General features: G+C 40.0%; 1 protein-coding gene across 1 annotated transcript; it reads left to right on the top strand.

The window, feature by feature from the left end:
• Positions 1–347: 347 nt before the first annotated feature.
• On the top strand, positions 348–23,485 carry LOC123590753 (cationic amino acid transporter 3-like). Its single transcript, XM_045464212.1, is given in 4 exon segments — positions 348–432; positions 20,714–20,779; positions 21,267–22,070; positions 22,072–23,485. Coding segments are annotated over 2 exon segments (1,770 nt in total). The 5' UTR covers positions 348–432; positions 20,714–20,779; positions 21,267–21,525; the 3' UTR covers positions 23,297–23,485.
• The last annotated feature ends 90 nt before the right edge of the window (positions 23,486–23,575 follow it).

The raw sequence follows: 23,575 nt of genomic DNA, 5'->3' as shown, positions 1-23,575 counted from the left end.
GCTGGGCTCCACCTGGCTCCTCACACTCTTCTCCTGCCAATTAGGACCTTCTCTATACCTAGAACCCTGGGAAACTTATTTACTTCTAAATTCACATCTTGCTGCAAATAAAGTCTCCAGCAAAGTCCAATTTGAGCCCTCAGTCCACCTCCTCACCCAGACAGCATCCCACTAGTCTTCCATTGCCCAGCTCCAGCTTTCCTCCAGGATTCCATCTGAGGTACCTCCTTCACCCTTTCCCACCCTTCCCAGGCTGTGACCTCCCCCATGGCCCTGTCTCCTTATGGCCCCGCGTCCCCATAGGCCCCACCTTCTTGAGGGCACCCTCCAAGTTCCACTCTTCGTTCTGACTCTCCTTGGCCAAGCTCCTTCCCTGTATCTGGATTTGACTTGCTTTTTCTTCTCCTATCTTATCCTCCAAAAAGCCTATGGGTAAGTAATTTCTCCTATTTGTAGAGTTGGCAGGAAAGCTGAGACAGAGCTAGAGAGGAAGAAGGCTGAGCTTGGAGTGCTGCTGGGTGTCCAAGTGCTCTGGGGTTTGAGCAGAGATTATTTCATGGCTAGATTGTGAATTGGGGGTGCACACTAGAGGCCTTGTGAGTTTGGGAAGAGCAGGCAGGTTTGCTGGGGTCAGAGTGATTTGGAGGCCTACACTCTCTTCTCTTCCAGACCGAAAATGTCTCAGCTCTGCTGAATAAGATATGAGTTAAGGGAGGTTATTTCTTGGTGCTTTTCCTCCAGGGTCCTTCTCACCTCTTTGCCCTGCCCTTCTTCTTGGCTTTCTTTTCTGACCTGGTTCAGAGCTTGCTTTATTCATCTTAGTCTTTCCCACAGGGCCTAGCACGTAATATGCTAGACATGTTCTTTGAATGAAGATTCTTCCACCTGTCTCTGCTACGTCCTTCATGTTTTCCCACACTTTGCCACTTGAAGTTCTGAAAATGTCTGTGTCATATCTTTTTAGGGAAGACATTGGTGTGGACTTTGTAGAATGGCAGGTCCAGTATGATAAGGTGCTCCCCCTGACCATAATGATTTGAGGTACTTCCTCCATGCTCAAAGAGACATATCTATTTTTACAGCTGCAGAAGGTATCTCACTCCCTTTATCATTTAATTTTTAAATAGGGTGTGTTGGGGATTGCTTGTAGGGTAGGTCAGGCTGTAAAAGCAATAATTACCATGTTTCCCTAGGGTTTGTCTTCCCAATGGTCTTTAAAACACTTTATGAAGGATTCTCTGAGGTCCCAAATGTATTGTAAAGGAGCCAGTGTTAAGTTAGCCTTGAAACTTGATGGCTTTGTTCTTTCTCTTAGAATCTATCAAATTTATGCTCATGATAGGCATATTTATTGATTGATAAAGCCTTGAAGGATAAGCCTAAAATAGGTATGGCTCTCTGGGTCTCCAAAAGGTAATTTGATATTATTGAAAAACGTATTTGCAACTCTTTAATTTTAAAGGCCCTTGGAGTATTAAATTGTTGTTCATTCTCCCTGCCACTGCACTGCCATGTACACCGTACCCCAACACCAGAAGTCCAGACAGCACTCATCCATGTGTGACACCTATTTTATTGCTTATAGGTGGCAAATGTTTATTTCTGGGTTGTCTTTCTCTGCCCTCTACATTTCCTGGGCAAATTTTCTCCATTGTCAATTGATATGTGGAAGTGCCTCTAGAAGACAGATTCATTTTTTTCTTTACCAAACACATCCAAATTGATAAATATAATTTTTGGATTATATTCTTTTGGTTCGTCCTTGTCCCTTGTTTTTTTATTATCACAGAAATCATAAAGCCAATTGTAAGCTAGAAAGAACTACGGAAGAGGGATATACAGTATCCCTTAAATAGTGGTGGTAGAGTCTCTTTGTTATAATTTGTGTTGCTTGAGCTGAGTTGAGGCAGATGATCTTCGTGGAAAAGCCATATTGATCTATATTTAGCTAAGAACTCAGGAGTTAGAAACATAATACAACTTTCATATGAACCAGATTATCTGCTGTCTTTACTACAACAAAACAAAACAAAACAAAAACAAAACAAAACAAAGCAAAACAAAGCAATGAACTTGATAAGGGAGATGGTGAAGGTGTGGAACAATTACCTAGGGCTGTGAGAGGAACCAAGCAAAATCTGGTGAAAGAAGACAGAGAGGAGAAGACATGTAAGTCCTTACATGGAGGACAGGACACATTTAAGACATGAAGGAAGATAACCAGGGAGATAGTCTTTCCTAAGCCACCTTGTGTGCCCTGTATTATTGAGGATGTATATTGGGAGGAGGTACATAGAAAAAGGAGCCATGGGCTCTGACCACTCACAAATGCTTTTCTAAATGTGGATATAGAATATAGTGATAAATGGGACACTAGATGGCTTTCTGGATTCTGTGCATAAAAGGAAGGAAGGATTTGAGGGGGAGGGGGGAAGCTGTTTAACAAGGCTTTTTTTTGGAAAAAAATGAGTGTGGATCGCTCCTTATTGTAGGTAAATGTCATCCTACATTATACTTGTAGTTTGGAAAATAAAATGGACAGGAAGATGGGTTTCCTTCTACTGCTTTCTCCTGAGGACTTCTTTAGGTATTCTGTGTTGACAGGATTGAGGGTTGAGAAAAAAAGGATATAGAATTGTAGAGAGAAATGGAGAAGAAATGAATTTTTACTTTTGACATCAACGTATCACATTGCTTTCTAATCCCTTAATTTTACTCCCTCCCTGGATTTTCCCAGCTCTCTTTAATGATTCCTGTTTGGAAATTGTAATTCTGATTCTTCCTGGTATCTGATAAAGTTTCTGAAGATCTCTGGAATGAGAAGCTCAGGTTTTTTCTGATTTACCAGGTTGATCATCTTGTTTTGGTGTGATAGAACTGTTAAGAATTTCCAAAACTGGATTCTGACTAAAACTTAAGATTTGGAGCAATTATCACTACTCTGATTTTAATGTCCTGTCTCAGTGTAGTTATTATAGACTTTGTCACTTTAGAGACATGCCACTACCCTTGAATCCTTCCCTCCACCTCTACTCCAGTCTTTAAGGAACCTAATTTAGGGTTTAGAGGCATTTCAGCACTACTAAGAGAAGGCAGTAGTTCCCCTTTTCTTTGAGACCCATTCCTTCTTGGGCCATCACTTGTGCATTCAGCCCTCAGTCTCTAAGTAGGCCCCATCTTCTCCATCTCTGAGAAGTCTTGCCTCTGTTTGAAGATTATCATTCTGGTAAAGAGGTGGTACCTTCCTTTGGTCATGTTTCAGGGTCTTGGAAGCCCTACATTTTGAATGTCTAGAGCAGCAAGCTCTCTAGGCAGAGAGTACATCTTTTTCTTTACTTTCTCCAGCAGAATTTCAATGCATATTCAGTTGGAATTTTCTATGAATGCTGAATGCCTGTTTTAGTAAATCCCTTGTGGTAAAGTTTAAGCCAAATCCCCTTTAGTTTTACTTCTGGAGTTATGGGAAACATGGGTGAGGGAGCTGGAATGAATAGTGGTGGTAGAGGAACCCAGTAGGAGTTTCTGGGAGAGGCAGGTGACTGGTGGTGCTTCTATGCTTGTTTAAAGAGCTATTCAGTGGGCTTTTTAACTGGATCTGTAACTGGCCTCCAAATCACCACAGGCTGGGCTCCACCTGGCTCCCCACACTCCCTTTGTGCCAACCAGGACCAGGGGAAGATTGTTGACTTCTAAATGAACAACATCTTGCTGTCCACAAAGTCTCCAACAAAGTCTCATTTAGGTCCTCAGTCCACTTGCTCACCCATGCAAGGACACACTGGTCTTCCATTGCCCACTTCTAGTTTTCTTCCTAGTTTCCCTCTAAGCCACCTCCCTCCCCTTTCCCACCATTCCCATGCCCTGCATCCTTGAAGGCTCCAACTCCTAGAAGGCCTGCTTCTCCCAAGGGCCCGAATCCCTGAGGGTCCCCTGCTAACCTCCACTCTAAGCCCTGACTCTACTTGGCTAAGCCCTTTCCTCTCACTGGGTTTTGATTGCACTTTCTTCTCATGTTTCTCTCTTCATTGGCAGAAATAGCCCATGGGTAAGTGGTTTCTCTTGTTTATAGAGTTGGCAAGAGAACAGACAGAACCAGAGAGGAAGAAGGCTGTGATGGAGTGCTGCTGGCTAACTTTATGGTGTTTGAGCAGAGGGTATTTAATGGCACTGGAGCTAGACTTTGGATTAGGGAGTGCAGATTAGAGGCTTGTGAGTTTGGGAAGAGCAGGCAAGTTTTCTGGGGTCAGAGGAATTTGAGTCCTGCACTCTGTTCTCCTCCAGACCAGAAAGGTTCTCAGCTCTGTTGAGGAAAATATGAACTAGGGGAGGTTTTTCCTTGGTGCTTCTCCTCCAGAGTCCTTCCCGCATCTTTGTCCTGCTGTCCTTCCTGGTCTTTTCTTTCTGACCTGGTGCAGAGCTTGCCTTACTCATCTTTGTCTTTCCCACAGGGTCCAGCACTTAGTATGCTTAGACACATTGTTTGAATGAATGAAAATTCTTCCACCTGGCTCTACTGCTTCCATGTTTTGCCACACTTTCTCACTGGAGATTCTAAAGTCTCTGTGTCCTATCTTCTTAGGGAGGACACTGGTGTGGACTTCAGGACAGCAGGTCAAGTTTGATAAGGTGGTCCCCTGTCACCATGATGATTTGAGGGGCTTCTTCCTCCATGCTCAAAGAGACATATATCTATTTTTACAGCTGCTGAATGTATCTCCCTACGTGTACTATCTAACTTAAAAAGTTGTGGTGAGTATTGATTATAGGTCAGGACAGGCTGTAAGAAGAAAGATTACCAAAATCCCCTGGGGTGTGGCTGCCTAGAAGTCTTTAAAACATTTTATGAAGGCTTCTCTGAGGTCCCAAGTATTTTATAAATGAGTCAGTTCTCTCAAGGTTTGAATAAACCTTGAAATCTGATGGCTTTGTTATTAATCTATAAATTTTATGTTCATGATAGATGTTTATGTTTATTTATCAATAAAGGTTTAGAGGAGAAGCCTGGAATGGGTATGCCTTCCTGGATCTCTAAGAGGCAATTTGCTCTTATCACAAAACATATTTCCAACTTTTTAATTTAAAGGCTGTTATAGTCTTAAATGGTTGTCTGCTCAACACTCCCTACCCCCAACAGGCATGTACGCTGTGGGCAGTAGCCCAACACTAGAAGCCCAGACTACCCTATACATACACAACACCTGTTTAATTGATTATATGTAGCAAATGTTTATGTCTATGTTGTTTTTCTCTTGCCCTCCAGCAGTTCTTGGGCAACTTCTGTCCATTATCAATTGACATGTGTTATTACCTCCCAAAGGCAGATTAATTTTAACCTTAGTTTAAGCAAAATCATGTGGAAAAGCAAATTTCCTTTACCAGTATATTCCACATTGATAAAATATGAGTTTTGGATTATATTCTTTTGATTTATCTTTGTCCTTTTTTCTTTTGTTATTACAGAAATCACAAAGCATCCTGGGGATTAGAAAGAACAAGGGGATAGGGATAAAGGGTGTCCCTTAAAAAAAGTGGTGGCAGAGGCTTTTTGTTATACACTATGATGCATGAGCTGGGGTGAGGCAGAGGGGTTTTGGTGGAGAAGTGATATGGATTTATATTTGGATAAGAACACAGGACTTTGAGGCATGATGCAACTTTCATATGATCTGATTTCTTTCCTACAAAAAGAAAACAAACAAACAAACAAAAAAAACCCGATTAATTTTCCTAAGGAGCAAGAAGCAGAATGGAGCAGCTCCCTGGTGAATGAGAGGAAGCAAGCATGGGGTGTTGTAAGAAGACAGAGAGAAGGAGTTAGCTGAGAACATCCATGGGGAGGATAGAAGGACACAGTTAACGATATGAAGGAAGGTAGCTGAGAGATAGTTGTCCTTTCCTAAGCCACCTTGTATGCTGTGTATTACTGAGGGTGTACATTGGGAGGAGGTACATGGAAGAAGGAGCAATGGGCTCCCACCACTAACAACTGCTGGTCTAAAAGAGGACACGGGGTTTGGTGATAATGGGGCCACTGAATGGATTTCTGGATTCTGTTGAGAAGGAAAGAAAGGATTTGGGTGTAAATACAGATGTTAAGCAAGGCTTCTTGGGAAAAAAAAGTTTGGATTGGTTCTCATTGTAGACAAAGACTGTCCTACATTACAGTTGTAATTTGGAAAATAGAGTGGACAGCCAGTTGGATTTCCTTCTACTGCTCTCTCCTGAGGACTTTATTAGGTGTTTTGTGTTGACTGGATTCAGGGTTGAGAAAAGGAGTAGGGAACCATAGGGGGAAGTAGAGAAGAAATAGATTTTTACCATTAAAATCAATATATCACATAACTTTATAATCTCTTAATTGCACACCCTTCCTGGGTTTTCCCAGCTCTCTTTATGATTCTGTTTTTGGAAATTCTATTTCTGATTGTTCCTGCAGCCCATCTAATTTCTGAAGACCTCTAGAAGTAGAAACTAAGTCTTTTCTGATTTCTCAAGTTCATCATCTATGTTGTTTTGGTGTGATGGAAATATTAAGAAACTCCAAAACTGGATTCTAACTGAAATTAAACCTGTAACTGTGTCAAACCATGAATGAGAAACATTGTATTTAACTCTGTCTTCTCTGAAGTTACCCAGAGAGACTCAGAAAAGTCTCTTTGTTCACAACCATCGCAGAATGGTAGTAGATGATATGGAGTCTATACAGCCTCTGGAGAAGCTCTGGTTATCTGCTTTTTACTCAAATAATGGTTCAATGTTACTAGTGTGGTGTGTGCATGAAGCAGTGACTTCATACATATTGTGGGAAGGAAGCAAAAATGCTTTGTTTTCCATCTACATAGATTTTTTTCTATATCTACATAGATTTTGGTCTACATTTGGATGGATGGATTTGGTCTACATACAGTTGGTATGGAGTGTGTTAGTTTGCAGCAGGATGGGTTTTCAGTGACTTGGAATTCATGGTCTGCCAGACTGGAATGAATTTCAGGCGTGGATCTGGGGGTGGTAGGGTAGGTGGGTGAGTTGGACGAGATGGATGTGTTTCTGCTTGGTCTAAAGAGCATACAGTTTGGAGGTTGCCATCCCTTCAAGTTTAAGTCTGGATTGCACCTTGTATGATTGGCTTGCAGAATTCGGGTTTCTAGCTGTATTCAGAGACCATGAAAGAGGTTCTACCCTATGGAACTTTTATCCTACAAACTTAGAGAATGGTTTCTTCCAAGTAACATGCAAACAGAATATAGTGCAAAGTAAGATTATAGGTGGGAGGATGCCTGGCAGGTGATCCATTTGGTGAGGTTGTTCTCAGGAGATTCTTGAGAGATAAGTTTGGATATTTATTTTCTTTAGCATGAGTTGAGTTTGGTTACTTCAGCTTCTTTCCAACATTTCAGGGAAGCTATCTGAGCTGTACTTCTCTTTCCCCAGGGAATAACTTACACCTTTGTGGTTTTTCTCTCTTTTCCTTTTCAGCACAGAAAAAAACGCTGAGAATTATTATTATATTAGTAGTAGTAGTAGTAGTAGTAGTAGTAGTAGTAGTAGTGGTAGTATTACTATTATTATATCTCAGTATCTATATCTGTATTAATATCTGTAGCAATTATTTAACTGGATCTGTTAAATCCAGTTAAAGCTGGGCAAATTGGATTTACTGGCTCAGGGTGTGGTGGAGTTTGTTTTATATTTTTTTCATGGGGGTCATGGAAAGAAGGCCTAAAAGAGGCTGTATTTATAGGATCATGGTTAAAGCAAAACATGTAGCTTGAAATGATAGTTTCCCAGTGAAAAGTTATGCATAATGCCAAGATAGACTAATTCCCACCTCTTTCATGAGGCCTCTCAGGCTGACTCACAGTGCACACAAGATACTCACTTTCTTGCCAACACTGGAAAATGAGGTCCTTACTATTCTTACCTTCTATTGACTAGGAAGCCATCTGGGATCTTGACATGCCCTTGCCTCAACTGTTCGTTATGATTTAGGAATACTCTTCCTGGTTCATAATTTATGTATCTTTACATATTTTAGAAAGTTGGAGTTGTTTATGAAAAGCTCTTAATTATTCATTCCCAGAGAGGAGAATTCTCTATTCGCCACCACTGTCTTTCACTTTGTGTAACTAAGTGCATGATCATTTGGGGATAATAATGTTGGTATGATAGTTTAGGGGGAAGAAAAATGTTGCTTTTGCTTGAGTTCTTTTGCAGAAAGAATTACTGTGGTGCCTGAATTATCTAATTTGGAAATTACCTTTGTAGTGATTTATGCTTAATTGAAATCTGATCTTTAATAGATTGAATCCAGTCTTTCTCACTTAGAAAACTTGTGATTTCTATTTTATTTTATTTTATTTTATTTTATTTTATTTTATTTTATTTTATTTTATTTATTTTATTTTATTTTAAAGTTTATTTATTTTGAAGGAGAAAGAGCACAAGCAGAGGAGGAAAAGAGACAGAGAGGGAAAGAGAGAGAATCTCAAGCAGGCTCCACACTGTTAGTGCAGAGCCTGAAGCTGAACTCAAACTTATGAACCATGAGATTATGACCTGACCTGAAATCAAGAGTTGGAGGCTTAACCAACTGAGCCCCACAGGCACCCCCCCCCACTTTCTCATTTTAGGCATAATCCAAACTACCCAGAAGCCATCTATGTAGCCGTTTACAGAGAGTACACCAACAATGGTAGCAAAGAGAGAAAATTATTTTATGTGGGAGCTTACAACATAAAGGCATTTGATGGGTACTTCCCCATCCTCCTGAAAAAAGTGAAATCCTATTCTCCATACCTCTCAGTCTACTGCCTTTTGCCGCACTCCTCCCTTCTGGAGGCCAGCCTTAAATATAGTTGTGCATTTTGAGTATTGTGTCATGTTGCCTAATGCCAAAGCATTAGGTGACTTATTTTCCAAACAAATTAAATCAATGAAAGTAATAAAACCGTGTGTTTTCTGTCTTGTTCAGTTGTCACATGTCAAGGGGATGGCACTGGAGCAAATCATAAATGTCATAGGTACTGTGCTTTGTCTGAGCTGACTTGGGTTACTTCCTTTGTACTTTCACTTGTTGTGGTGAAATGGACTTGGGCTTCAGTTCTTGTGTCAGATCTCTGACATCACCAACTGATATGTAGAGCCTGGGGTACTTCCTTGGCTGTGGCCAGTTAATATTCTCAGTTTCAGCTGGGGAAGGAAAGGCAAGCTGGAAGTATCATCAGGCAGAACCTTTGCTCCTTGGCTCCACCTCATCACCTACTACTCCTACTCTCTTCCCTAACTGGGTGCCCTCCCAGTAGAGAATTATAGTTCAGAGAGTTATGCCACTGGATATTAATGAGGGGAGAGAAGGGCAAGGAGAGCACAATGGAGAGATCAGATTTCTATCTGTAGGTGTGACCAAATAAGCTTCCAGGAGGAAGGTCATGTTGAACATGGTTTGGAAACAGTGTGTTCTAGGCAAAGGGATGGTCTGTGTGAGGGCTAATGTTAATGTTAAGATGTGCATGTGTGAGGAAAGGCTTGTCCTGTTCAAGCAGGAGCCACAGAAAAGGTTAATATAGTAGTAAGTGGTAGAAAAACAGTGAAAAGTAAGCCATATATATATAATCTTAGAAGTTTGGACTCAATAGAGAGCAGGAAACTGTGGGTCTGGTTGGAAGTGTGTGTGTGTGTGTGTGTGTGTGTGTGTGTGTGTGTGTGTGTGTGTATCTTTTTAAGACTTAAAGAAAGTGTCCTTTTCCAGAAGGAGGAGGTTATAGAACATTCACACTTCAGTTATCTGATGCAGTGTAGTGATCAGGTAGAATGTGATTTAGGGCTTTATCCAGCTTCAAGTGCAGTACTCTCTGAAGGCTTCTGGGTGAATCTGAGTTAGACCCAAGAGTTAGACCTAATCTTATTGTTTAGAGTTACCAATTTTAAGGACCAGCAGTGTGGTCCAGTAAGTATGGCAGGAGGCTGGCTCTGGATATGCTATATTTGTAAAGTATAGGAACCTACTAGGTATAAGTCTAGTATGGACAAGGTGCTAAATGTCTAAGTGACTTCATGTCAGCTGAATTGAATTGAGGGCTAGGTTGCTGATCCCCAAATATCTGAAACCAATGAGTTCAGTTGGAATTTCTTAGATTTAGTCCAGATTTTTATGCAGTTTCCATGAATAAAGTCAGGATCCTTAGAGACTACTTTGTGAATTCTTTTGTTTCTGGATGTATTTGTGGTTTTCTTCCTTTTGAATCTAAAATGGAAAGGCAATCCTTTCTCTTTTTTGTTGGTCTTCTGTTGACTAATAGCATGCCCAGAATACCCATTATTTCTTAGCTCACATCCATATTCATTGATAACTTTAAAAAAATAATGAGCTTCAAAAATAGACAAAGAGGTCTGAACTGATGCCTGAAGCCCGTTGGTCTTTATGTTTATTTCCATGGATGATTAATAAATACTAACAATGCTCTAGGTGCTGTGAACTCAGTGTTGGTCACAGATATGGCTCATGATAGAGAATGCTAATGCCCATTTTATGTATTCTACTAGGTCAGATGTCTGGTTGTCAACAAGAACCAAGCAAGAATGATCAATCTAACATAGGTGATGTCCGTTTTCCCAGCATCACCCTGACATTTTAGCTATGAGATGGGGTTAGTCATATTTTGGAGTGACTGGAAAGCTGACATTTTTCTGGCACTGGTTCTTTGGATTAAGGATGAAAAGGATATTTTCATTCCATGGCAAACATTCACAGTCTGCTCCCAATTGGCAGCCCAGTCTGGGAGCAAATAGCCATATGAATTAGGAAGCTTAAAAAGATGTTTTGTTAAACCATCCTTGTTAAACTGGTGCCATCTGCCTTCCTACCTGCCTTTGTAGCATTTGGGGCAGTCTCTTGTGACAGGTATTTCCTAAATGTTTGTGCAGGCAGCATCTGGAAGCCCTGTATGATGACTGAGGTTTGGGAAGTCCAATCCTGGAAGTATTTAGGTTGTTAGGGAAATTGCAGCCATCTTCCTGCCACTGGGCTCCCATTTTAGATAATGTCTGCTACCCACCCCCATCTTCCTTTACTCATGAAGCATGCCTGACAGAGCAGGTGATTTACCCAGGCCCAAGGCTCATTCCAGGAAGGGCAAGTCAGGATATATGGAACTCAGTTAGGAAGAAGGTGATGGGCCCGAGGGTAGAGGGAGAATTAAGGTGGGGGTGTGACAGCTGGGTCAGAGAGTCTGGACTGAATATAAACTATTGGAAAAATCACAGATTATTGCATTGAGAAAGGGAATTTCTGAATATGGTGCATAAGGGCGATGTTTCTGTGCTGTTATCAGCTGGATTTGTGGTAGATTCTCTCAGAATTCCCAATCATGGGTTTACTTTCTCTTCTGTATGTTTATTTGTTCATTTGTTTGTTCGTACTGCTTCTGTTTGAGTCACAAACTATAATTATTTAGTTCCCAGATGTTTTGTTCTTTCAGTTGCTTCTCTGGTATCTTCACACCTTGTAGCCCACTTTCCCTCATCTTCAGTAAAAGTGGGAAGAGCGCAAGGACCACCCTGCACAACACAGTTGAGGGAAGCAGAAGTTGTCAAAAGCATTACCCCTCTCCCACCCTGCCATTCAGATGGTCGTCCTCTGCGATTCCTACTTAGGGTACATGGATGGGATTAAGTAGAGTGGAGGACATTTCTTTGAGGTGACCAGTGTCAGCGAGGTCTGTGATTCAACAAATGTGAGGAACTACAGTTGTGCCTTTGTTAAGAGGTAGGTGGCTGGAGACAGTTCCCAGAGAGAGAAAAATGGTACAAGCATTCTTAGTGTCCATTAAGGAGCCTCCAGAGACAGTTGAAGGACTAAAGGAGAAAGAGGAATTAGGGAAAGGGAGATGAGTTCAGAGTAACTGGTAAGAGGTATGCCCGATCTTCAGTTGTTCTCCACCCTCCTCTAGCACCCTCCTTCCTTGTATTCTCCATGTCCTGGAGATTATAGGATTCCGGTTTCCTTCCATTTAAATCTGTTTAGTGCCTGACATTTCTCAGGCTCTGAACCTCATCCTCTCACATCATCATCTCATGAAATTCCTTTGTTGAACCTGAAATGCACAGAGTGGAGTCAACCTTGCCTTAATCATGGATTATTAGCACGATTGCTTCCTGTCAGGCCTTGTATCAATGGATTTTATTTCCCCCTTTCATTATGATCTATTCTCGTATCCCCTCCCAAGGGGGGTGACAATTTCTTTAGCCTATGTATAAATGCTCTTCCAATCTATGATCTATATGTGTATTTAGATACATTCATCCACTCAAACAAATTCACAGTGTTGACTCTGTGTCAGGCACAGTTGTAGATGCAGGGAATACAGTCAGGAGCAAAACAATAAAAAAAATCCTGTTTTCATGGAGCTTGCATTATTTTTGAATGAGAAAAATCATGAACAAATATATAACATGTAGTACCTTAAGTAGTGATAAGTACCATGGGAAAAAAAAAGGGGCGGGGTGATAAGGTACCTTGTGGGTGGTTAGTGGGAGACTGCATTTTTTTATGGGTTGCTTAAGGAAGGATGTGCTACAAATGTGCTATTTCACCAAATGCAGTTAATGAATCAACCATGTGTATATGTGAGCTAGAAGTGGTGCAGTTATAGAGACAGCAAGTACAAAGGTTTTTATCTGGTATGTTAGGAGGCCAGAATGTTTAGGAGGCCAGTGGCTAGAGAACAATGAGTGGGGGCAGAGAGAAACAGAAGGCTGAAAGGTGGCTGGGTCAGTTACAAATACTGTCGGATTTGGGGGCCATTATAAGTTCAGACTTTGGCTTATACTATGAATAAAAAGGGAAAGTAGTTGAAGGTTTTAAGCAGAACAACGATGTGACGTTTTTAACAGATACATGTGTATTCTTGAAAAATGTACAGAATTTTTTTGCTTGTTTTTAAATGTACATAAATAACATTGTGCTATACACCTCATCCTGCTTTTACTGTTGCTACCTAACATTGTTTCTGAAATCTGCCCAAGTAACGCTCTATAAATCTATACAGTATTATTCCTGACTGCTGTGTAGTATTTCATTATGCATATACAGCACATATTACTTATACATTCCTCTAGTAACAGATGCTGGCAAAGCTTCCAACATTTTGCTTCCACACAGTCTTGTAATGAACTCACTCATAAGTCTCCTTATGGACTCAGGAAAGACTTTCCTTGGGGTGTTTACCTGGGAGAAGTAGGAGGGTGTGTGCATTTATAATTCCACTAAGACTGTGCTTCAGGATGGTGGCATTCCCACCAGCAGTGTCAGATAGTTTATATCTTCTTACAGAATTTTCATGTGGATCCAATAAGGGAAGTCAGGTAAGCTTCCTTGTGGATAAGGAAACTGACACTTAGATTAAAAAATCACCCTAGTTTATGTTATCAAACAGAAGAGCCATGTCTGGAATCCAAAATTTCTGACATAATGTTCATTTCTCTTACCTCTAATGTCCCCACCACTGCCCCTGAAATAAGATGAGGCATCTGTAGGCAAAGTTGTTGTTGTTGTTGTTGTTGTTACTGTATTTGAGCCTTGAATTTTTCAATCATGGTTTAACTCAGCCAGTCTAGGACCAAGTGTTTAGCACCAGCATGTATAAAGGTATCTAATTAGAGCCCTTAGAGTTTCAAGGAGAAATATATGGAATAAAACTCTTTCATTTTCTCATGAGGGCTAGATGACAGGGTTGAGTTTTAGTGGGTGATTTTGATACTAGACATTTATAAAGACCAATTAATTATCAGATTTTTGGTACTTTGGATCAGATTTCAATATTAAACATTAGGTGGATTATATTAAGTACATATTGTATGTTAGGCACAGAACTAAGTACTTTACAGGCATCATTTCACTTACTCCACACATAAACCCTATGAAATATTTACTTTTACTCTCTTTTGACTGAGGCTTTTGATTAAGTTGTGGAAACTTAATCCCTGAGAGGTGAACTAATTTGTCCAGAGTCACCAGTGTGAGGTTGATGTGCGATTTGAATCTGAACACTCTACTTGCAGAGCCTTTGCTCCTAACTCCTAAACTGTGTTGCCTTCCTGTGATCAAAGAATTCAGAATCTCTTTCTTCCCTTTAATGTACTGTTGAACTCGATTTGCTAGTGTCTTGCTGACAATTTCTGCATCCAGTTTCATAAGAAATATTGGCTTGTAATTCTCCTCTTTAGTGGTGTCTTTGGTTTTGGAGTCAAGGTAATGCTGGCTTCAGAGAATAAGTCCAGAAGTTTTCCTACCATTTCTATTTTTTGGAAGAGTTTGAGAAGAATAGTTATTAATTCTGCTTTAAATGTCTAATAGAATTGCCCTGAGAAGCCATCTGGCCCAGGACTCTTACTTTTTGGGAAATTTTTGATAACAAGTTCAATTTCTTTGCTGGATATGGGCCTATTCAAATTTTCTATGTTTCCCCGTTTGAATTTTGGTAGTGTGTGAGTGTCTAGAAATTTGTCCATTTCTTCCAGGTTATTCAGTTTGTTGGCATATAATTTTTTATAGTATTCTCTTATAATTGTGTTTCTGTGGTGTGTTTGTGGTCTTTCCTCCTTTGTCATGATTTTATCTATTTGGGTCCTCTCTTCTTTTTGAGAAGTCTAGCTAGGGGGTTATCTATTTTGTTTATTCTTTCAAAACACCAGCTCTTAGTTTCATTGATCAGTTCTACTCTTTTTTGTTTGTTTCTTTTTGTTTGATTCTATATCATTTATTTCTGCTCTAATCTTTATTATTTACCTTCTTCTGCTGGCTTTGGGATTTATTTCCTGTCCCTTTTCTAGTTCCTTTAGGTATAAAGTTAGATATATTTTAGGTATTAAGTTAGGTATAAAGTTACGTATATTTGGGAACTTTCTTCCTTCTTGAGATAGGCCTGAATTTCAATGTATTTTCTCTTATGACTACTTTTTATAAATCCCAAAGGGTTTGTATTGTCATGTTTTCATTTTCATTTGCTTCCATGTACAGTATTTTTAAATTTATTCTTTAAGATCCTGGTTAACCCATTCATTCTTTAGTGGGATGTTTTTTAATCTCCTAAGTATTTGAGGTCTTTCCAAATTTTTTCTTGTGGTTGATTTCAAGTTTCATAGCATTGTGATCTGAAAATATGCACTGTATGATCTCGATCTTTTTGTACTTGTTGAGGGCAGTTTTGTGACCCAATATGTGATCTATTTTGGAGAATGTTCTATGCGCACTCGAGAAGAATGCATATTCTGCTGCTTTATGGCGAAATATTCTGATATATCTGTTATGTCTATCTGTCCAAAGTGTCATTCAGAGCTGTTTCCTTGTTGATTTTCTGCTTAGATGATCTGTCCATTGATGTAAGTGGAGTATCAAGATATCCCACAACTATGGTATTATTATCAATAATTTTGCTTATGTTTGTGATTAATTGATTTATATATTTGGCTGTGCTTAAGTTGGGAGCATAAATTTTTACAATTGTTATTTACCATGATCATGTAGGATTCATTCTGGGCTGTAGGGCTGGTTTAGTACTCACAAATCAATCAGATGATACACCACATTAATAAAAGAAAGGATAAGAACCATATGATCATTACTATGGATGCAAAAAAAGTATTTGAGAAAACACAGCATCCTTTCTTGATAAAAACCCTGGAGAAAATAGGGATAAAAGGAATATGCCATAACATCATAAAAGTCATATATGAAAGGCCCACAGCTAATATCATCCTCATTGGGGGAAACTGAGAGCTTTCCCCCTAAGATCAGGAACATGACAAGGATGTCCGCTCTCACCACTGTTATTCAACATAGTATTGGAAGTCCTAGCCTCAGCAATAAGACAAAAAAAGATAAAAGCCATCTGAATTAGAAAGGCAGAAATCAAACTTTCACTCCTCACAGATGACAGGATGCCCTACATAGAAACCCTAAAGTCTACACCAAAAAAAAAAAAAAAAAAAAAAAAAAAAAAAAACCACTAGAGCTGATACATGAATTCAGCAAAGTTTCAGGATATAAAAACAATGTATAGAAATTGGACACATTTCTATATACCAATGATGAAGCAACAGAAAGAGATATGAAGGAATCAATCCCTTTTGCAATTGCACCAAAAATTATGAAATACCTAGGAATAAACCTAACTAAACAGGAAATAGATCTATATGCTGAAAACTATAGAAAGATTATGAAAGAAATTGAAGAAGACACAAAGAAATAAAAAATTATTCCACGCTCATGGATTGGAAAAAAATATCGGTAAAATGTCTATGCTACCCAAAGCAATCTACATATTCATTGGAATTCCTATCAAACTAACACCAGTACTCTTCACAGAGCTAGAACAAACAATCCTAAAATTGGTATGGAACCAGAAAAGTCCCCAAACAGCCAAAGTAATGCTGAAAAAGAAAGCCAAAGTTGGAGGTATCACAATTCTGGACATAAAGCTGTATTACAAAGCTGTAATAATTAAGACAGTATGGCATTGGCACAAAAGCAGATACATAGATCAATGGAATAGAATAGAGAACCCAGAAATGTACCCACAGATATATGGCCAACAAATCTTCAAAAAAAGCAGGAAAAGAGTATCCAGTGGAAAAAAGACAGTCTTTTCAGCAAATGGTACTGAGAGAACTGGACAGTGAAATGCAGAAGAATGAAACTAGACACTTTCTTATGCCATACACAAAACTATATTCAGAACAAATGAAAGACCTATAAATAAGATGAAAAACCATCAAAATCCTATGGAAAAAAAAAACTGGCAACAACCTCATTGACTAGGCAGCAGCAACTTCTTACTTGACATGTCTCCAAAGGCAAGGCAAATAAAAGCAAAAATAAACTATTGGGACCTCATCAAAATAAAAATCTTCTGCATATGAAAGGAAACAATAAAAAAAACTAAAAGGCAGCCAACAGAATCGAGAGGAGATATTTACAAATGACATATTGGATAAAGGGTTACTATCCAAAATCTATAAAGAACTTACCAAATTCAACGCCAAAAAACAAATAATCCAGTGAAGAAATGGGAGGAAGATATGAATAGACACTTTTTCAAAGGAGACATCCAGATGGCTAATAGACACATGAAAAGATGCTCAACATCACTCATCATCAGGGAAATACAAATCAAAACCACAATGAGATATCACCTCACACCTGTCAGAATGGCTAAAATTAACAACTCAGGAAATGAGGATGTGCAGAAAGGGGAACACTTTTGCACTGCTGTTGGGAATGAAAACTGGTGCAGCCACTCTGGAAAACAGTATGGAGTTTTCTCAAAAAATTAAAAATAGAACTACCCTACAACTCATCAATTGCACTACTATGAATATATTGAAAGGATACAAAAATGCTCATTTTATGGGGCACATGCACCTCAATGTTTACAGCAGCACTATTGACAATAGCCCAAGTATGGAAAGAGCCCTAATGTTCATCGGCTGATGAATGGATAAAGACAATGTGACACAGACACACACACACACACACACACACACACACACACACACACACACGGGAATACTACTCAGTGATGAAAAAGAATGAAATCTTGTCACTTGCAACAATATGGATGGAACTAGAGGAAATTACAGTGAGCAAAATAAGTCAGTCAGAGAAAGATATGGTTTCACTCAAATGTGGAATCTGAGAAAGTCCACATAAGGGAAGGAAAAATTAAAAAGAAAAAACAGAAAGGGAGGCAAATCATAAGAGATTCTTAAATAATGAGAATAAACTGAAGGTTGCTGGAGGAGTAGTGGGTATGGGGATGGGGTAAATGGATGATGAACATTAAGGAGGGCACTTTTATGGATGAGCACCTGGTGTTATGTGTAAGAAATGAATCACTAGGTTATACTCCTGAAGACAAGACTACACTTTATGCTAACTGACTTGAATTAAGAAAAAGAGAGAGAGAGAGAGAGAGAGAGAGAGAGAGAAAGAAAGAAAGAAAAAAAGAAAGAAAGAAAGAAAGAAAGAAAGATTGATTTTACTCTGACATGCATGGCAAGCATGACAAACTCAGTCATCATGACTCAGCAGGAAGTTTTGGGCTTCTTTTCTTAACTGCCTTTCAAAATGTCAATTATTAATACAAAAGTAAATTTATTATTGTGTGATAAATGTATCATGCTATATCTTGCTATGCCAGAATGAACAGATCACTTGTAAATAACATTTTATATTAAATAAATTAGATATCTTTGTCATTAAAAATTTTTTATGTTTATTTATTTTTGAGAGAGAGAGAGAGAGAGAGAGAACTCACAACCAGTGAGATCATGACCTGAGCCAAAGTCAGATGCTCAACCAACTGAGCCACCCAGGAGCCCCAAGAAATCTTTGTCATTAAACAACAACAACAACAACAACAACAACAACAACAAGAACAAAACTTCAATCCTTTCCTATCACCAGATATCCCAGTGTGTGGCATACCTCTTTAGAGACCATTTGCCCATGCTTTTGAATATACATCTATAACTATATACTTATAGAGATAGATTTCATGGAAATTATGTAATATTACATAGAGTTGTACTGTATATATAATTTTGCAACTTCTTTTTTTCTCTCAATAATGTATATTGAATACATATTAATGTTACTTTACATAGATTTAACACGTACCTTTTAGTATTAACATAAAAAAAATCTCTTCCCTTTAAAATTGAGGACCATTTCTTGTCAGTTGGGTGGTTTAGAGCAATCATGGGAACTACTGGACAAGAATCTTCAGAGGGAGAGGATATAAAGTTTGAAATGTCTCTAGGTGTCTCCATTATGCCTCCCTCTGTCCCCTGAAGTGAGAACCTCTGCCTTAGGACATCTATCCTAGATTATAGGTCCTGAAAATGATGCCTTCAAAAAATAGGAATTTTATAACAGGGTGTGGGTGTTGGCTGCCTATAACCCAAGGCAGCCTGGTATTTTTAAAACAAGTCTTCTGGCAAATAATGGTTATCACCTATGTGTGGCTTATACCTTCCATGAATGATGTGTGGTGAAGGTTATATCAAAGTTGGTTTTCACATTATATTTTCATTTTGCTTTCCTTCTACAAGTAAGATAATACCATTTATATCTTTACCTGAGCCATTTTATAAAGGCTGCTTGGCTACAAAGTAGTTATCTCAAAGTCAAGAGATAGGAATTTTTGATTTTGTGTTCTTTCAGGTTTCTTTTCTCAGTTTACACATTTGTTCAACAGATATTTATTGAGCACCTGACTCACAGTCTAATGGAGGAGGCAGGCACCTGACTTGGAATTTGGATACATTAGGATAAATGGCACATGAGGAAAATTCAGATTCTATGAGAGGTCACAGGAATGGAAGCATAAGGATCAGGGGAGGCTTCCTGGGGAAGCAACTTCTGAGCTGGGAACTGAAAGAGAAGTGGGGATTAGCTAAGTGAAGGGACAAGAGGATATTACAGACAGGTAACAGGGTGAGTGTGTAATTTCTCAGCTGGAGCAGGAACTGGGCAGGGGGTGAGGCTGGAGGAACCAGCACAGGTCAGATGATGAAGGAAGGAAAGACCATGAAGGAAGGACAGCAGGAACCACTGAAGGGTGTGAAGCCTGGGGATGGGTGGGAGACACGTCAATCACATTCATAGTGTAGTGTCCATGAGTTAAGAATTGATACTCCTTATTTTTCTCCCATGCTGAGAGTAAATCATAAAATGGAATTGGTGAGGGGCACTTGGGTGCTTCAGTCAGTTAAGACTCTGACTCTTAATTTTGGCTCAGGTCATGGTCTCATGGTTTGTGGGATGGAGCCCTGCATTGGACTCTGAGCTGACAGCATAGGGCCTGGTTGGGATTCCCTCCCTCTCCCTCTCTCTCTCCCTCCCCTGCTCTCCCTCTCTCTCTCCAAAATATTAAAAATAAATAAACTTAAAAAAATTTTAATTGACCTTTCATTCTTTTGAAAGCTTTACCAACATTTCCTAAAACTCTCTTAAATTCAAAGCTTGAGTAGGAAGGAGAGAGGGGAGTTAATGGCTTTGTTTTCTTTGTTCTCCCCTACTCATTTCTGGGGAATTTCTGTGAATTAATTGTTCATCTAAAGTTTTGCTCCTCTTGAGGTAGAGACCATTTGAATAGGAGCAGGGAAGTAGGGGTAAAAAGGAACCACATCCAGGTTTCTTCATTGGGAAAATATATTTGGCCTCTTCAGACCACTGTTTGAAATCCAGTTAAAAATAACTCCTTTTGAAACATTAGTAAGCAGTTACAAGTAAGTGTTTCAACAAAAGCTCACAGAGCAGGGCAAATTCTCCAGGCTCCTGGCAGCTGACATCACAGATGGCCCAGGGTGTTTACAGAGCACAGTGTGGTCAGCAAGGAGACTGTCTGCATAAGTGAACTCACCTTCTCTCCAGGACCCAGATAGGGAGGAGACAGAAGAAATTATTTTGGCTGGGAGCTACTGTGATGTAGGTGACCTAACTTTTTCCTCCCTATCCAGCACACTTTCATAACTGTAGACATAAATATTGAAGTAAATTTTGTCTGATTGTTTGGGTGAGGTTTATTCAGTGTCAGAATTCCTAAAATGACCTTTCAAACTCTTCAACTTTCTTAGTAATGGACCTTTGAATGACTGCTGCACCTGTTTCTTCAGTGTTTCCTTACACAACCTGTCACTCTCCTTTTTGCAGGTAGTTATGAAGGTCCTGTCGCTTTCTCCCTCTTCCTCTCTTCTCACAGTGACCCTGTGGGCCAAGGTGGGTAAAGCAAAGGGTTGGACTGTATATTCTTTGCCATCAGTACAGCTAAATGGATGATGCAGAATGTGGAGAAAGGGGGGCAAAGTAACATTTGTCCTTGGATAATTGATTTTGGGGATAAATGTTTTAAGGCCAGGGACCAATATTTGTATTTTAAACTCAGATGATATTTTTAAAAATGGTTCTGCAATTGCAACGAGGCTGTCTAGTCAATGAATTAATGTGTCATAGCTCATGCTCATCATACACACCACAGAAACAACCCACATGTGAATTATTGCACAATAAATTCATGCTCTCTTGTGTATTACAGCTTAATTAGTCAGCTACATGAGTTAGATGAACCTAAATGGGATAATGTCATGTGATGTATAAAACAGGACAATATTGGGAGGTATTTGACACATTTTCTGCAGGGAAAGCAGGGTTGATTTGTCTATGATATCTTTTGATATCTGTTTCTGTGATATTTGTTTTGTAACAGGTGACATGAGATATCTGAGCTGCATTGGTTGGTTGAGCATCATTGTTCAAGAAGTATTTATTGTTTATTTAGATATTATGAAGGGATAGGACATACCAGATGAAAGATGATGCAGCAGATTTGAAGCGCGAGACTTGGAACTTGGCAGCCCCAAATCAACTTGGGTTAATTCAGTTCTCCAAACCCTATCTGAACACTCTCAGTTCCCTGGCCTTGTTGCAGCTCTCTGACCCTGGAATCCTCTTCAGTTGCAGCTAAAATGCTGCATCAAGTACTTTGCAGATTTGGTCAAAAGCTGGTATGCAGATGTAAGCTGGAACAACCGGTGGCTGAGGATGACCCATCCAGAAGCCTGAGCACTCTGGATTTAGTGGCCCTGGGTGTGGGCCGCACAGTAGGTGTAGGTGTATATGTCTTAGCTGGTGAGGTGATCAGCAATCAAGCAGGACCATCCATTGTGATCTGCTTCTTGGTGGCTGGCCTATCTACTGTGTTGGCTGGGCTGTGCTATGCAGAGATTAGTGCCCGTATTCCCCATTCTGGCTCTGCATATCTCTACACCTATGTCACTGTAGGTGAATTCTGGGCCTTCGTCACTGGCTGGAACCTCATCCTTTCCTGTGTTGGTGGTATAGCCAGTGTGGTCCGAGCCTGGATCTTAGCTTTTGCTAGCCTGATTGGGATCCAGATCTTTCAGAAACTGCATGAGAGCATTGCACCATATGTTCCCCAGGTCTTTTCAGAATACCTAGACTTCTTTGTTGTGGGCCTTGTGTTGTTGCTCATTGGATTGCTGACTCTGGGTGGATGAGATTTTCCTGGTTAACAAAGTGCTCACATTGGTGAGCCTTTTGGTTCTTACTTTTGTCATCATCGCTGGCTTCATTAAGGGGGACCTGCACAACTGGAAGCTCACAGAAGAGGACTACGTAAAGGCTGGACTCAATGACACCTCAAGCTTGGGTCCTCTGGGCTCTGGAGGATTTGTGCCTTTTGGCTTTGAGGGGATTCTCCGTGGAGCAGCTACCTGTTTCTATGCATTTATAGGTTTCAGCAGTATTGTTACCAAGGTTGACAAAGCCAAAAATCCCTGGAGTTCCATACCCACGGGCATTATGATTTCACTGTTCATCTGCTTTTTGATGTATTTTGGTGTTTCTGCAGCACTTACACTCATGGTGCCTTACTACAAGCTTCAACGTGGCAGCACCTTGCCTGAGGCCTTTCTTAATATTGGCTGGGCCCCTGCCTGCTATGTTGTAGCTTTTGGATTTATCTGTGGTTTTCCTGTCAGTATCTTAGGCTTTATGGTCCCCATACGTCAGGTGATATACAGGATGTCAGAGGATCACCTCCTGTTCCCTGTCCTTGCCAGGATCCAAACAGGCAAATACACCCCCATCATGGCCACTGTGATCTTGAGCATTATTGCACCAATCATGGCCTTCTTCTTTAGACTCACTGATCTTGTGGACCTCTGGTCACTTACTTTCCTGATAGCTTACTCCCTGGTGGCTCTTTGTGTTCTCATCATCAGTTATCAGCCTGAGAGGAGGAATGGGGGAAATGAAGCAGAGATGCAGGAGGAGAATAGACCTGCAGAAGACAGGCTGACTCTACAAGGACTACTTTTTCCAGGCAGCTACTCCCCAACTCCATTCTCTGGCCGGATTGTCCATGTTTGCTCCTCACTCCTTGCTCTGCTTCTCATTCTTCTTTGCCTGGTGCTGGCCCGGTGGCCAGTTCTGCTTTCTGGAGACCCAGTGTGGATTTCAGTGGTTGTGCTGCTCCTGGTGCTCATCACTGGGATCACTGGGGTCATCTGGAGACAGCCACAGAGCCCCAGTCCTTTTCCCTTTAAGGTTCTTGCTCTCCCTCTCCTCCCACTACTGAGCATCTTCATGAATGTTTACCTTATGATGCAGGTGACAGCTGACGCCTGGATCTTATTTGGTATCTGGATGTTGATTGGTTTTGCCATCTACTTTGGCTATGGGCTCCAGGGCAGCCTGGTCGCTAACCCCACTTAAGTTACTTCCAAAACTATACCTTGAACTCAACAGTTCCAGTACATATTTGGTTTAACGTCATCACACTGAAATGCAGTCTTGTCCCCTGCACAATTATGTAGGGTACTCTTAGCACACGGAAATCTAGGTTTGCCATGGGATGTTGATGTGGGGGAACACTAATAGAGCTTGTAGTTATCGTGAAGTGAAGAGTGTGTCTTTGCTCTTTCTCCTTTTTTTTTTAATTGTGTACTTTTTATTTGTCTCTGTAGCTCTATACTGGATTAAAAAAAAAACGAT

This window comes from Leopardus geoffroyi, chromosome B4 (genome assembly GCF_018350155.1).
Source record: "Leopardus geoffroyi isolate Oge1 chromosome B4, O.geoffroyi_Oge1_pat1.0, whole genome shotgun sequence".
NCBI classification, from domain to species: domain Eukaryota; kingdom Metazoa; phylum Chordata; class Mammalia; order Carnivora; family Felidae; genus Leopardus; species Leopardus geoffroyi.
Note: the sequence above shows the minus strand (reverse complement) of the source record. Positions and strands in the feature narration are given on the sequence as shown.